General features: G+C 33.1%; 2 protein-coding genes across 3 annotated transcripts; one reads left to right on the top strand and one right to left on the bottom strand.

The window, feature by feature from the left end:
- Window positions 1-363: 363 nt before the first annotated feature.
- LOC114176543 (uncharacterized) lies at window positions 364-2,725 on the bottom strand. The gene is made up of 5 exons (XM_028061625.2): window positions 2,450-2,725; window positions 2,055-2,375; window positions 1,454-1,546; window positions 1,132-1,248; window positions 364-595 (listed from the first exon to the last, which is right to left on the bottom strand). Exons 1-5 carry the CDS (start codon window positions 2,624-2,626, stop codon window positions 551-553), a joined length of 753 nt encoding a protein of 250 aa, XP_027917426.1. The 5' UTR covers window positions 2,627-2,725; the 3' UTR covers window positions 364-550.
- Window positions 2,726-11,967: 9,242 nt separating this feature from the next.
- On the top strand, window positions 11,968-14,813 carry LOC114190379 (alpha-L-arabinofuranosidase 1-like). 2 transcript variants are annotated; one of them, XM_085667054.1, is made up of 12 exons: window positions 11,968-12,108; window positions 12,194-12,439; window positions 12,516-12,634; window positions 12,713-12,936; window positions 13,023-13,168; window positions 13,242-13,287; window positions 13,375-13,427; window positions 13,511-13,655; window positions 13,736-13,854; window positions 13,937-14,008; window positions 14,082-14,242; window positions 14,319-14,813. In XM_085667054.1, the coding sequence occupies exons 1-12, from the start codon at window positions 11,968-11,970 to the stop codon at window positions 14,752-14,754; spliced, it is 1,908 nt and encodes a 635-aa protein (XP_085523180.1). In that variant the 3' UTR covers window positions 14,755-14,813. The 2 variants fall into 2 exon arrangements, with proteins under 2 accessions (XP_085523180.1, XP_085523182.1); XM_085667056.1 differs by lacking the exon at window positions 11,968-12,108 and having other exon boundaries at window positions 12,195-12,439; window positions 12,516-12,647; window positions 12,738-12,936.

Genomic DNA, 14,813 nt, shown 5'->3' with positions numbered 1-14,813 from the left:
GTTATTATAATTAAAAACAGTAATCGAAATATGAAAGGTAAAATAATAAGAACATATGTAAAAAAGGTGACAAACAAAATCCCCAGTATGAATCTTGTCTAGTCTCTGACATTTAGTAACAAACCAAAATTTATAAACAGAATATCCGAAAAAAAATTATTTAAAATTTTAATAATATTTGACACTCCGAAAGTTATAATTTACCCTTTCTCTTAAAATTCAATGTCAAAAAAGAAGAGGGATAATACTTGAAAAGATATTTTTATATTCATTGCGTTGCCACGATAAATAGAAAAGAGAAGGCGTTACAAGGACACCCTCACATGCAAATTTTTATGAAAGATTATGTTTATAGAATCAGAGTATCAAAAATCAGTTATGGAATCCAATATATTAAGGCAAACGACATTACAACATGTCTTGGTTAACATTTCTTTCACTGGCTCGCTATTTTTACGGTCGATGTTTTAAACAGATGAGATATTTCTCCTAATAATATAACCAAGTATTGTGACTAAGGAACTACGGCATTAATTTCTGGAAAGACCAGCTACAGCTTTTGTTTCTTGTTTGGTGGCCCGGAAGAAGTCTCAGCCTGCAAACACATTTCAAAATTGCACAATTAAATAGAATACCAGGGGCTTTTGCCTGGAAAGCTACTGCTTCATGAAATTTTCATAGGGCTTAATTTTTTTTCTCCACATTCATTCAAATATATAAATTTTATTTTTTATCATATAATATTTTTCTATGATCATCCCTTTAATGTCCAATTCTGTGTTTTTTGTCCACCTATCTTACTGAAATAGAAACACTTGTGTTGTGTGCATGTCAGGCGAAGCTATGTAAGCACTTTTGCGAAGAAAATTAACCAGAAGGATAAAAGAGGATTTAGACAATATAAGGATTGTGAACAAAAAATTAAAATGATACAACCGAAAGCAAAAATCATGGTATTTGTAAGGGTGAAAAAGATATTCCTGTTTCTTTCCTAAACTTCTCTCCAGGAATATAATGTTATAGTATACTGAAAAATAAACCATAAGAGACTATGAAAAGTTCAACGAGGACCTAAATTTCTGCCAACTTCAAAGTATAACATTCATCATAAATATAAGAAAAAATTCTTACAGTATTCAGTTGTTCCCTGATGTATGTCAAGGATCTCAGCATAGCTTCAAGTGTGTCCCTTGTGAGAAAAAACTTCACCTCTTTTTCACCTGATGGAGACTTGCTGTAATCATGCAGCTACAAACGAAAGCAGATATCACAAGGAAATCCTTCGTAGTATAGTATCACAAAGGTACATCACAACAACAGCCAAAAGAAGACATTGCAGATACATCTTAGCACTTCATAATATCTGATCGCGTTAACAAAATTTTAGTGAATCCTTCTAAAAGCAGATTTTGATTCATAATAACTACGCTTAATACATTACTCTCTTAGTTACCTTGAGGCTGATTATAGCCACTCTATCCGCAGGGGATGATGATCCACGGTTCTCCATGGTCCACGTCATCGATTTGAGGCAAGGAAGGCTTTCCTACAATGTTATTTTAAAATTTTTACAATAAAAAACAAAATTAAATTCAGTAAATAGCCAAAAGAAAAGAGGAAGCAAGGGTATTTATATTTTACAGTAAGAGACTCAATTTAGATAATAAAGAAAATGGGTCTAAAGTAAATAATCACTAATAACTAATGAGCACCAAGTACTGATATAGCTCAGTTCACCCTAGGTCATTTGTAACAAAAATCAGAGCACAACTTTTCCTCACATTCACACAGTAAGCGCATTAAGAATATCAAACCATTCATATTTCAAATGTGCAATGCAGTTCTAAGTTATCACGAGTCTAGGCAATCGAGCGTCAAATGCATACATCTATCATCAAAAATCTAAACCATCAAATGAAAATCGAACGTTCCACATTTTATTTCTACACGTCAGACATAAAACAGGCATTCAAATTCTGTATCATCAATTTTACATCAACGCAGTAGCTACATGAATTTCAAGACAACCGGCCGCACTGAGTCCAGTTCCTTACCAGGTCATCACAAGGAGCAACGGCATCACACTGGAAGCAGGACGACGCCGTTTCGGAATCAGCGCGATTGAGCGGGGCAACAGAGGCGGGGTCATGCCGCGGCCAGAGCAGAGAAGGAGCAACATTGGGCGTTCCGTTGAATTGCAGCGACGCGTCCTCCTTCCATCGATCACTGTTTCTCCTCAACGAGGAGAGGAGATTGGTTCGGAGTTGTTGCGGAAGGTCGGGGGGAAAGAGTTTCAAGACGTCGTGGTGGTGGTCGTGGCGAGCGAGGTTGTAGCGCGCGCATTTTCGGAGGAGGGAGCGGAGGCACGCCAAGACCTGCGAGATAAGTGAGGTGATGGTGGAAAAGAGGGAATTGGCGGTGAAAATGGTGAGGTGAGAGGGTTACTTACGGGGTCGAGTTGAGAGAGGGAAGAGAGGCGGAGGAGGGATTGGAAGCGAGTCTTGTCGGAGAGGGGAAGACCGGTGTTGCGCGTGGACCAGAGGGTGCAGAGGATGAGGTTCAGTGATTCTTCTGATTCTATGTGCGATAGGTTGTGAAGTTCCTGCAGCACTTCACTCTCCTCCATCTGCTTCTACCTGCTTCCTGTACACAGATCAACATAGGTTGCTTCCTTCCTCCTCCTTGGTTCGGTTCACTTCTAAACTCTGCCGTATTTTCCACAAATTATTGGGGTTAGTTAAATAAAAGAGAGAAGGGATGAAAAGAAAAAAAAAATAAGGGGAAAAGTACAGTTATTATTTGAGATTGGAATTTGATCATTTTGAAAATTTTATATAAAATTCATTCATAAATGTTTGGAATATATCTTTCTCATAGAAGGACTTTAAGTTTTTTATGAAGTGTTTAATGAAAATATTGAGTTCATTAAAAGATTTGCACAACTAACACATAGACTTACACGTATAATTAAAAAAAAAAAATAGGTTTTCTATTTTTCTTTCATTTTACACTTTTTTTTTTCTCTTTTTTCCTTCCTTCTTTCATCTTCTTTCCAACACTAACTTTGTATTTAAATGAAGAATTTCAATTATCCAAAGAAATTGAAATATATAGTATTTGAATTACTTGCAATTGAATTAGTTTCATTTCTTAAATAGTTTCTTTGGATTAAGTAATTGAAATATTTTGGATTTCAATTTTCTTGTTTAGATAAAGCAAGTTAATATCTATTTTAAGGCAAACTCAAATTTATTCTTAAGTATGAATTGAGTCACCTCAACCTCACTTGACATTCAACTAAGGCTAACTCGACTTGACCTTCAGCCTAAGTTGACTAGGCTCGACCATCAACCCAACCAGACTCTACCTTCGGTCCAAGCGAACCTAACTCAACCTTTGGTTCGGACTGACCTGGCTAAACCTTCGATCCAAACTGACTCAGACTATAAGACCCGAAAAAATTAAATAAATAAATATTTATTTAATATAAATACAATTAAAGGGATCTTTATGATAATTAATGCGGGGAATTATAACAAGGAGTAATAGTAGTTCAATTGGTTGTGCATGTGGAGTAACATTGAGGGAACTTGAATTTGAGTTTTGTATATGTCATTAATGGATTAATTTTATTATTTAATTGTTTTGCATGTGTTGTTGTGGGATACCAAATTATAAAGCATGGTCATGGACTTTTTTTGTTCTAACCAATTAGTAATTCCATAATTGGGGAATTTTAACTTTTTTGTCCTAACCAATTAGTAATTCCATAATTGGGGAATTTTAATTTCTTTTTTTAGTGAATTTCAAATTCTACTACTTTAGTTATTTGAAATAGCTTCTTAAAATTTTTCAATTTCAATCTCCTTTTAATTTCCTCATCCAAACATATCATTTTCTATGAAAGTATTTCAAATTCTCCAAATAAATGAATTTTAATTTCCTTTTCCAATTATGCACAAATGAAAGTAGTCTCAAAGCCTAATACCAATAACTATGACTTACCATGGTTAATAAAAGATAAATGATACCGTGGTTGTCTATAGAAAATGCCATCATCCCCTTTTTTTCCCTCTTAAAAGGAATTCATCAAACCACCTCATTTACTCACCCTTCTACCTTAAGAAAATAAAACAACAAAACTCTAAAATTAGGCAGAGAGCGAACAAAATAATCTTATCGGGAAATAATGTTCAATCCAAAAATATCTTTTGAAGAAAACTTCATCTTTTTCTTCTTCATCTTCACCAACCTTCAACTTCATAATTTTGTAACATCCTAGCCAGAAATTACTTATTTAAAATTTTAAATAGTACAAATAATAATAATCTGCATTTATTATTAAAAATACTTTTCTCCAAAATGCGGGAAAAATTAAAACTTTATTTCAAACGTGCCAAATAAACAAATCCATAAAGGGTTCACCTATTACAATTAGTAAAACTATTAATAGCACTGATTACAAAATAATCCATAAAACATTATAAAAAAAATCTTTATGTTTAACTCCCATGCTGGCCCCACTCCGACTCTAAGCATCCACGTGCTCACCTGAATCAACATCTGCTCCCATGTAATAAGTTACACGATCATCGCCAAACACACAAAGATAGGGTGAGCTCAAATAAAAGGAAATACAATATAAATTAAAAATACAATTTCAAACCCATGACCTTTGTTAGAACCCCAATCCTTAATCCTCGACTTCCAAATCTTATGTTGGACGCCTCTTGATTTTACACCCTTTGATGATTATATTGATCGACCTTTGCTATCAAGAGTGTCTACTCGCCCCTCCGACTATAGGCCACCACCTAATAGTCCACACGTGGGAATAAATTTGTAACAACTACAATTCGCGACACCAAGTGGAGTTCCCTAATACAAACCACAGTCCGTATTTATCTCAAGACTATCAAACTCGTCAGATAACACCGAGGAGGGCAATCTTCCGGAACCCATCCATACGAGCCACGATCTCACACACTCCACTGGACTTCCAAAACCACCAAACTTCTACCTCGAGTGGCCATGTGTTACCCCAATACAATTTCCACTCGTAACTGGGTACCCAACAAAACATCACATCAAGACCTCCATCCAAAACTGTGTAGAACACTCCATGAAGTCCAACTCTATACCTAGAACCGCCTAGCGCCACTCACTTCGTCGCTAGATGAACTTGCGCTCCAGGCCGCCTGGCGAGCACCTCATGCTGCAAGGTGCCACGCACTTCCAGGAACTCTACCATTTTGCTTCCGCCAGGCGCCACACTAATCCAGTGGCCACTGCTACTATTTTGGATCACTACCGCCTGGCGGCTCATCATGCGTCGCCAGGCGCCATACCAGTAATGCAATATTATTGGTTTTTGGCACTTTTGCTCAGGTTCTAATGAACCCCAAACACATAACACATAATCCATAACACACTTACAATTATTCAGTCATGACCCTATGACTGAATTACAATGCAACACATTCATATATTATTTGACCAAGTAAAGCATATCATGTGAGTTCCTACTCCATCACCACTTACGCATACATACATACAATACTCAAACAACCCATTTTACCACACTGATTTTCCATCAATCATCCAAATTTGCAATTCATAACAGTTCTCAAATCATACAGTACACCACCTCACAATCAAAGTAAACTTACCACTTTTACACTCCTGTAATTCCAATTATCACATAATTCTACTTAGTTCAATTTCATAAATGTGTGTCCTTTCAAACACCTTTGCCCAATCACCCAGTAATATACACAAAATTTCCTAAAGAATCCACCCCAACAGCCCAACTCGAAACGAAATCAGAGGGACTCTCAGCCCTGATATGTCGCTTGGCGGCAGTTCATGTGTCGTCAGGCGATGCATAGAAATTCTGGGTTCTGCTAAGATTTTTCCTACACCAGTACGAATTTCACAACTCGCAAATTATCAATTCGGCATACATTTTAACATGTCTTTAACGGTTCATCCAAATTATGATTTCCATGCTAGTTTAATTTAATATCGTTTTCATAAAACACAACAGCAATCAAGGAAAGAAAACATATTCTCTCATCTCCAATCCCGACATGACATTAATCCCCAATCATGACCATATTCATACATTATCATCAAATCATAGAGGCTCATACATGTAACCGCACAATTGATCATTCCATTTTATATGGAAATTCCTTCCAGGCCTCCCAACATCACAAAAACCCACGAAAAATAGAAAACTGGAAACCCAGCTCGCATCGCCTGGCGGGCAACACCTAGCCGCTAGGCAGTTCATAGAAGAAATGGCAGTTCATAAACGCAAAGAAACTTAGGTGAAAATGGCAAGAAAATACACCTCAATCATCAAGCTTAACACGCAATCATATAATTAAGATGTAAAGCACAAAGTGGAACTCCCCTAACTCAATTCTTTAGTGTTCTAAACTCCTTAGATGGTAGACACACGAAATTCTCCTATTCCCCCTCATTTTCCAGCCCACAACCTCCCAGTTACCAAGTACATGCACAACCATTAAGCCAATTCGTGTTACTTGACAATTCCTATACATCTAGGAATTTATAAACACTCATCATGATCAAGCATATCATAAAATTAATGAAATCAAAATAATCACACAATTGGCATATATATGACTCAAACTCAAGTCCTCTTAATAGGAATAAATACTCTCAACTATTTGAGTTAGTACTTTTCCACGTCATGAAAGTTAGTATTAAATGTCATAAAGGCTCTCACTACCCACATTTATTAAATAATTATTTATTTAATTATTTAAATTTCTCGGGTCTCACAATTTTCCCTAAATTGTTCTACCTCTTTCCCCTCATTAAATTTTGCATAAGTCACCGATACGAGAAAATGTATCTCTTGTATCTCCCTTCTTCATTCACATACACCGTCCTGGTAGTCGCAGCAAGGGTGGCTCAAGAATTTTAGAGATTTAAAGAAAAACTAAATTAAAATATGCTTTTTCGAACTCTTTTTTATGCAAAATTATCTATTAAATTTTTGTAATTAATTTCATTTGACTTTCTCACTGTTCTCGAATTACAATTCGTGTTCATCGCTTATTTTATTAGATATTTCATCTCTATTATTCACCAAAAGGCTAAAACCCTAACCTAGTTAATAATTATGCAATTCAATCCAAGCAAACTTTGTAGTTCCTTATCAAAATGTATGCAAAAAAACTCTCAAAACTCATAAGTTGAAAAGCACAAAAAAAAAATCAGGCAAAAAAACACATTTTTAATCCTAATACAAATCCAACAAATAGAATAAAAATAACGACAATAGAAATAGAAGGAAAACCATGCTAACCAAAATGGAATCTATCAAAATCTTTAAAAGAATAACTTTAGAATAGATGTAAACCTTGAAAAAAACTTTACAATAGAAGAAAGCAACGAGAGAAAAGTAGATGAAATAGATGAGGAGTAGAAATCATAATTGATTATAAGAGAATAGAGATAATTAATCATTCTCTTTATCCTAAACAAAATATAATTTATTAAAAAAATATTTTAACTCATTAAATACCATATTTAATATCAATAAAAATTAACAAACACTTATAATAATTTAATTATATTTTATTTTCAAATATAAAGTTGTAATTAATTTAATATAGGTATTTTATTTACTACTAAATATAAGGCTTAGTTGTACATTTGGTCATCTTATTTGGTTGTTGATTCAATTTCGCCCTCTTATCTTTTTTGTTCAACTTAATTCTCTTATTTTTTTAAAATGCTTCAATTTGGTCTTTTTCGTTAAGTTGACGTTAATGCAATATTGGTACATGTTAAGTGTCTATTCATGAAGTTTTCAATTTTTTTTAAACATAAACTGTCACATGTCAGGTCATGATCGTGTCACGTGTCAATGTTATTGCCATGAGCAGTGGTTGTTTTTAATTTAATCCCTATGTTTAAAATTTTAATTCAATTTAGTTTGATTTTTTTAAATAGAGCAATTTGGAGTCTCTCTAATTTGAGATCAAATCAGTAATTAAGCTTAATTACAATTTATATATAAACATGTTAAAATATTTTTTAGAATTTATACATCACTTCACCTAAATATTTAAATTATTTTATTTTTTAAAAGTGTAAAATTTGAGACCAAAGTAGTAATAATGTTAATTATAACTTATATATACATGTTAAAATAATTTTTTTAGAATTTATACATTAAATCACTTTACCTAAATACTCAAATTATTTTATTTTTTATATTTTTACATTTTTACATATGTAAAAAGAATTTTTTAAGGTGTTTTCTTTCTTAAACATAAGTTTATATTAATTTAATAAAAGAATATTAGTGCTAACAAAAATTAGGCCTTTATTCTTTGGAGGCTTAAAGGGAGTGTTTTACTTTATTCATCTTTGAGTCGTCGACAATGTCTCCGATGGTGACCGGTGTCATCGACAATGTCTTTGATGGTGACCGGTGTTGTCGATATGGTCTTTGATGGTGACCAATGTCGTTGACAATGTCTTTGATGATGACCGGTGTCGTTGACAATCTTTGATGGTGACCAATGTCGCCAATAGTGTCTATGGTCGGTCATGAGAGTCACGATAGTTGGAGGCCTTAGTGCAAAGGAGTGACTCTTAGAGATGGAAAGAAGATGAAAGAGAGAAAAAAAATAGAAATATCATAATTGTTTTAAAATTATATATGTCACTCTATGAGTTAGTCACGTGTTCAAATATTTTAACCCACTTAAAAGTCCTTCAATATAAAAATATAACAAAAATATAATAAAACCATTAGATAAAAATATAAAAGTATAACAAAAATATAATTAAACAAAAACCATAAGTTCAAAATATAATTAAACCAAAAATATAATTAAACAAAAATATAAATGACAAAAACATAAAAAAAATATATAAGAAAATTAAAAAAAATAAATATAAACTGGATGAACAAATCTGGAAATAACATAAAACAAATTTCAAAATCCATTGGGTTTCCAAATCGGATTTGAAAATTCAGTAATTTTCTAAATCAGATTTCGAAGTCCTATATGTTTTTTTTTTTTTGAAATAAATTTTGATATCTAATAAGTTTTCTAATTGAATTTCTAATTTCAGTGCATTCCTAATTTAGACGGATTTACAAATTCAAAATTTACTTAAATCGAAATTACAAATCTGGTATTTTTACAAACAAGAATCTGGTATTTTTACAAACTAGAGTTTGAAAGTCGGTGTGTTCATGATTGGTTTATTTACAAATTTAGGGCTTATTTAAGGATGTCAAAGTAGGCCAACAGACTTGTTTTTGCCTGCTCATATTTTGACCCGCAAAGTACAAACAAGACTAGCCTACCCCACATTTCAAAAACGGGTTTATTTTCCTAGTTCACCCTGTCTCGCGGACTGACCCACATTTGTGATGATCAAAATATTCTTTTTTTATTTTTTCATAATATTTTATATTCATTTCCTATCGAAATGATTCTAATTAATCTACTTAATAAAAGACAATAAATAACAACAAAAATTATAGCTAAAGTACAATAACAATATGTCACTTTACAAGACATATGCAAATTTATTAACCTAAATATTTGTTGTTTATTGTTTTTATTATTTATTGTGGAGAACTATGAAGCCCAAATATATATACATATTAGTTTCAAACTTTTAACTAACATTTTGTCACTAGCACAAAAATGAATCTAATTTATCTATATAGTATCCAAAAAAGTGAGAAATAGTGACATATAAGATTTTTTTCCTTATTTTTACAAGGGTTAAGTATGTTTTTAGTCCTGAACTTTGACTCAATTACGTTAAGTTTTCTTGAAGTGTGGAACATATTTCAAGCAAGGATGTATCAAACAATGTAAAAAACTTCAATACTAATATGAAAAGCGTAAAAAAAAGCTAACATAATTGGGTTAAAAGGATTATATTCATTCATTTCTAAAGTTTATGGATCAAAATGTATCGAAGTTTCAAATAAGGACGAATTCCAATTTTGAGTCAAAATTCGGGGACTAAAAACATACTTAACCATTTTTATAATCATAATAAAAACTTATGTGATAAGTTTACAAGTTTATGGGTTATTTAGAAAATTTTTGAATTTGTGATTATTAACATTGTGTTGGAATCATGTCAAAATCATGTCAAAAAAAAAAAACTTTAAAATTGAACATTTTACATGTGTGTCATACGAATATGTACGTGGGTCGATATCCAATCCGTAACAAGCACAATACAGAACAAGTAATTGATATGACGTATCCAGATTTCATAGTTGGAGAAGCTTCGTGCTGCTGTTGAGAAGAAACAATATACATGAAGTGTGGTTGTGAGAGAGGCACAAGATGAGTAAGAGCGGCACAGAAGACAGAAGAGAGATTAGGTTAAATTTGGGGGTGTGGGGGGTAAGGGTAGATACGTGTAAATAAATAAGAAAGAGGAGAAAGGGTGTGGTAATTAATTTTTGGCTAATAAGTAATGTGGGAATTTCAAAGATTTTGGGGTACAGAATAAATGGTTGGAAGTGAAGGAAGAACCCCTTTTGTCACCAAAAAACCAAATTCTCAATATGGCTGGGCATTTCTTGCTGCAACCCCTTTTTCTTCCTGCACTCCGTAAAATTTATATTTCCACTTTACCTTTTATTAAAAATTTATTTAAACCTCTAAAACTATAATTTCACACTCTCTCCTTTATCTTGTTGCGGCTTCCCTTATATCGATATAAACAGACTAAAACTTTTATTTATTATTTCATCATTATTACCAACTGTTATTATTTATTTATTTAATTTGAATATACAGTCACGTGTGAGAGAATTGGATATATGTTTTAATAAAGAATCTTAAGAGAATATTTTCGTTAATATATACAAATTTGGAATTTTGTTTTAATAAAGAATAATTTAGTTTATATACGAGCGATTGGAAATCTTTCTTTTACAAAAAGTTTTAAAAGAATAATTTACTTTCTAATAACTTTAAAATGTTGACTTAGAAATTCTTATAAATTTTAAATTATTTTAAGTTATAGAATTTAAATTAACAGAGCAAAATTTTAGATTTAATTGTACTCAGTTTTTAGATTACATACATATAATTTGAACTAACTTTTTTCAGAAAATAATAATTAAATTATTTTCTAAATAATACTGCAAACAAACTGAAATTTTTACGGAGAAAAACTGAAAGCTTAACTGTTAACTTAATTTTAACTACAATCAACATTCCACATTTTTTTTCCTTTTTTTCATTTTTTACCAATTATCTGATATTTATGTAAATAAAGTTGAATTTTAAAGCTCAATTTTTCATACACATACTTAATCCATAAGGTTGAAAACTAAATTTCATTCCGAACTAAAAAATATATATTACTTTTGTTTATAAAACAATATTTAAAATAGAAAATAATTTTAAATATGTGAATTTTCAGTTAAAATTGTTTTTTTAGATAAAAAGAAAACCAAAATCTCATCAGAAAATAATAATTGTTTTCTAAAATAATAGTAAATTAAAAGAACAATTTTAAACTGAAAATTGGTACTTCAATCACCTAAGGAAATAAGAAAATAAAGTAAAAGAAAGATAGTACTAAACTACATATTTCATATTGTTTAAACTAACACTTTATTATTCTAATTTTAGAATATATATTTATAACAAGATTATACATTAATATAATTGACATGAAGTTAAGAAAAAAAAAATCATGATCACTTTCTAAAAGAACATGTAACCTACCTTATTCGTTTTCTTCTCCAGAAAATTTTAACTACTTTACTTCAATCTCAGAAAATTACAACCGAAGAATTTCAACCGAAGCACTTGGTCTTAGAAAATTTAAACTGAAATACTTAAAGATGAGTTCTGGTATGCTCTATAAATACAGCATGGAAGCAACAACATAAGGCATTGGCAGGAAGAAAGAAAAAGAGAAAAAATGAGTATGAAGATCTTTCTTATTTACTTGACCTTCTTCACACTTTGCTGTTATGCTGAGCAAAGGTCAACTTTGCACATAAATGCCACGGAAGGAGCAGGAAGAAAAATTCCAGACACCTTCTTCGGAGCATTTTTTGAGGTAATTTATAATTTTATTTAGATTTGTGTGAATTTTGATGAAATTTATGGGTAGTGATGATGAATTATGTTTGCATCCTTGGCAGGAAATAAACCATGCAGGAGCTGGAGGACTATGGGCTGAGCTTGTTCGAAACAGAGGCTTCGAAGAAGGAGGCTCAACTGTTCCCTCAAACATATATCCGTGGACAATGGTGGGAGATGAGTCAACCATAGAGATCTCAACCGATCGTAGCTCTTGCTTTGATCGAAACAAAGTTGCATTGCGTATGAATGTTCTCTGTCATTCATCTCATGCTGTTGGCATCTCCAATCCTGGTTTCTGGGGCATGGTCGGTGTCTTCTCATCTCACTACCTTTTTTTCTTTCTCTTTTAATGTTTCTAATGTCTCTCATATATTCATTCAGAATATCGAGAAAGCACACAAGTACAAAGTAGTTTTCTTTGTCAAAGCAAGTGGTTCCATTGATCTTGACGTCTCGTTTGTTGGATCCGATAATACGAAGTTGGCATCAAACAGCATTAGGTATATATATGGAGTTATGATAAACAATTAATTATTAGAATTATTTAACATTGTATTGTATTGGTGCAATGGTGGCAGGTCTTTCGATCGCAATGTTACAGAGTGGACGAGGATGGAGACTGTACTGTTAGCTAAGGCCACTGACCACAATGCAAGTCTCCAAATAACGACAACGAAGAAAGGAGTTTTATGGTTAGACCAAGTATCAGCTATGCCCCTCGACACGTTCAAGGGTCATGGATTCCGAAAGGACCTTGCTCAGAGGGTGGCCGATCTGAAGCCCACATTTTTCAGATTCCCTGGTACGTAAAACGTAGTTTATAGGTTATAATTAATTAAGGTTAGAAATATATAATAATGGCGGTTTGGTTTCCATAATATTATATAGGTGGATGTTACGTTGAAGGAGGTTATATGAGAAACGCATTCAGATGGAAAGACAGCGTTGGAGCATGGCAGGAGAGACCTGGACACTTCGGAGATGTTTGGGGTTATTGGACCGACGATGGTTTTGGCTACTTTGAGGGCCTCCAAGTAAGTACCTTTTTTCTTTTCCTTTTTCATTATATCCTAAAAATCTTATCTTTCTCTCTCCTTTCTCCATCAGTTTTCTGAGGATATCGGTGCATTACCGGTGTGGGTATTCAACGATGGTATGTTTCGTTAAATTACATTCTTTGGAATAAAAAATTTCAATAGAATTAGATTTCTTACTAACCGCATATTTGGTTCATATATAGGTCTCAGTCTCACTGACGAAGTGGATACATCTATGATCGCTCCTTTTATTCAAGTCAGAGTTTCTTCCATTTTCTTTATTATTTAGCATTTCATTATTAGATTTGTAATATATAAAGATTCTGAATTGTGTAACAGGAAGCTCTGGATGGACTTGAGTTTGCAAAGGGTTCAGCAAATTCAAAATGGGGATCTCTGAGGGCTTCCATGGGACATCCCGACCCATTCGATCTCAGGATTGTTGCCATTGGAAATGAAGAGTGCGCCATGTCTAAGTATCGAGGTATTTACATCTCTGCTTTTCTTTTTCTTTCTCTTATATATGAAACAAGAACATGATCAAGTGGTGTTTTTGTTGCACAGAAAACTACCTCAAATTTTATGATGCCATCAAGCAAGCTTATCCAGATATCCAGATCATCTCAAACTGCGATGCTTCTCAAAAACCATTGGATCATCCAGCTGATTTCTACGATTTTCATGTAAAACTTTTCTTCAATTTTTATTTTGTAACAACAATTGTCTACAATTCTTTGATAATGTATACGTATGTACATATTTTAGATTTATACAAATGCGGAGGACATGTTTAGGAAGCATACGAAATTCGATGACGCACCACGATACGGCCCAAAGGTTTGAGCATTAATTAAGTTATGATTATGATATGATTATTGCGACGGAAGATGAAGTTTGATTATGTTTGCAGGCGTTTGTGAGTGAGTATGCTGTTTGGCAATCGGACGCTGGGAATGGAACTCTTCTGGCTGCCGTCGCCGAAGCTGCATTCCTAATTGGATTGGAAAAGAACAGTGACGTGGTCCACATGGTTAGCTATGCACCGCTCTTCGTAAACACCAACGACAGAAAGTAATTTTCTTATCTTTTTTCATTTCATTTTTGTGTATTAATTAATTGATGGTGTTTGATTTGAAATGGTGTGTAGGTGGACACCGGATGCAATTGTATTTGACTCTCACCAGAGCTATGGAACTCCCAGCTATTGGATTCAACAGTTTTTTAGCAGTTCAAGTGGAGCCACTCTGCTTGATTCGACTCTTGAAACCTCTTCCGAGTACATTGTTGCATCGGCAATCCAATACACAAATCCTGCAGAGAAGAAGAAGTACTTGAGAATAAAGGTTGTAAACTTTGACAGTGATCCCCATAAATTTAGGTTTTGTATCAGTGGACTGGATTCCAAGGTGCAAGCATCTGGAGCAACAACAACAGTGATCACAGGACCTAACGTCAAAGAAGAAAATTCGTTTTCAGAGCCAAACGGGATTGTGCCACAACACAGCTCTCTGGAGAATGCCAGTGGAGACATGAATGTCGTACTTGCTCCCTACTCCCTTACTTCATTTGATCTCTTGATATAGAGTGTCAACACCAATGCATATTTTTTTATTTTTTATTTTGTTTTTTGTTTTGTTTTAAA

The sequence above is a fragment of the Vigna unguiculata genome, chromosome 1 (genome assembly GCF_037176805.1).
Source record: "Vigna unguiculata cultivar grain cowpea cultivar isolate G323 ecotype 2 chromosome 1, ASM3717680v1, whole genome shotgun sequence".
NCBI lineage: Eukaryota > Viridiplantae > Streptophyta > Magnoliopsida > Fabales > Fabaceae > Vigna > Vigna unguiculata.
This window is presented reverse-complemented; position numbering and strand designations above follow the sequence as displayed.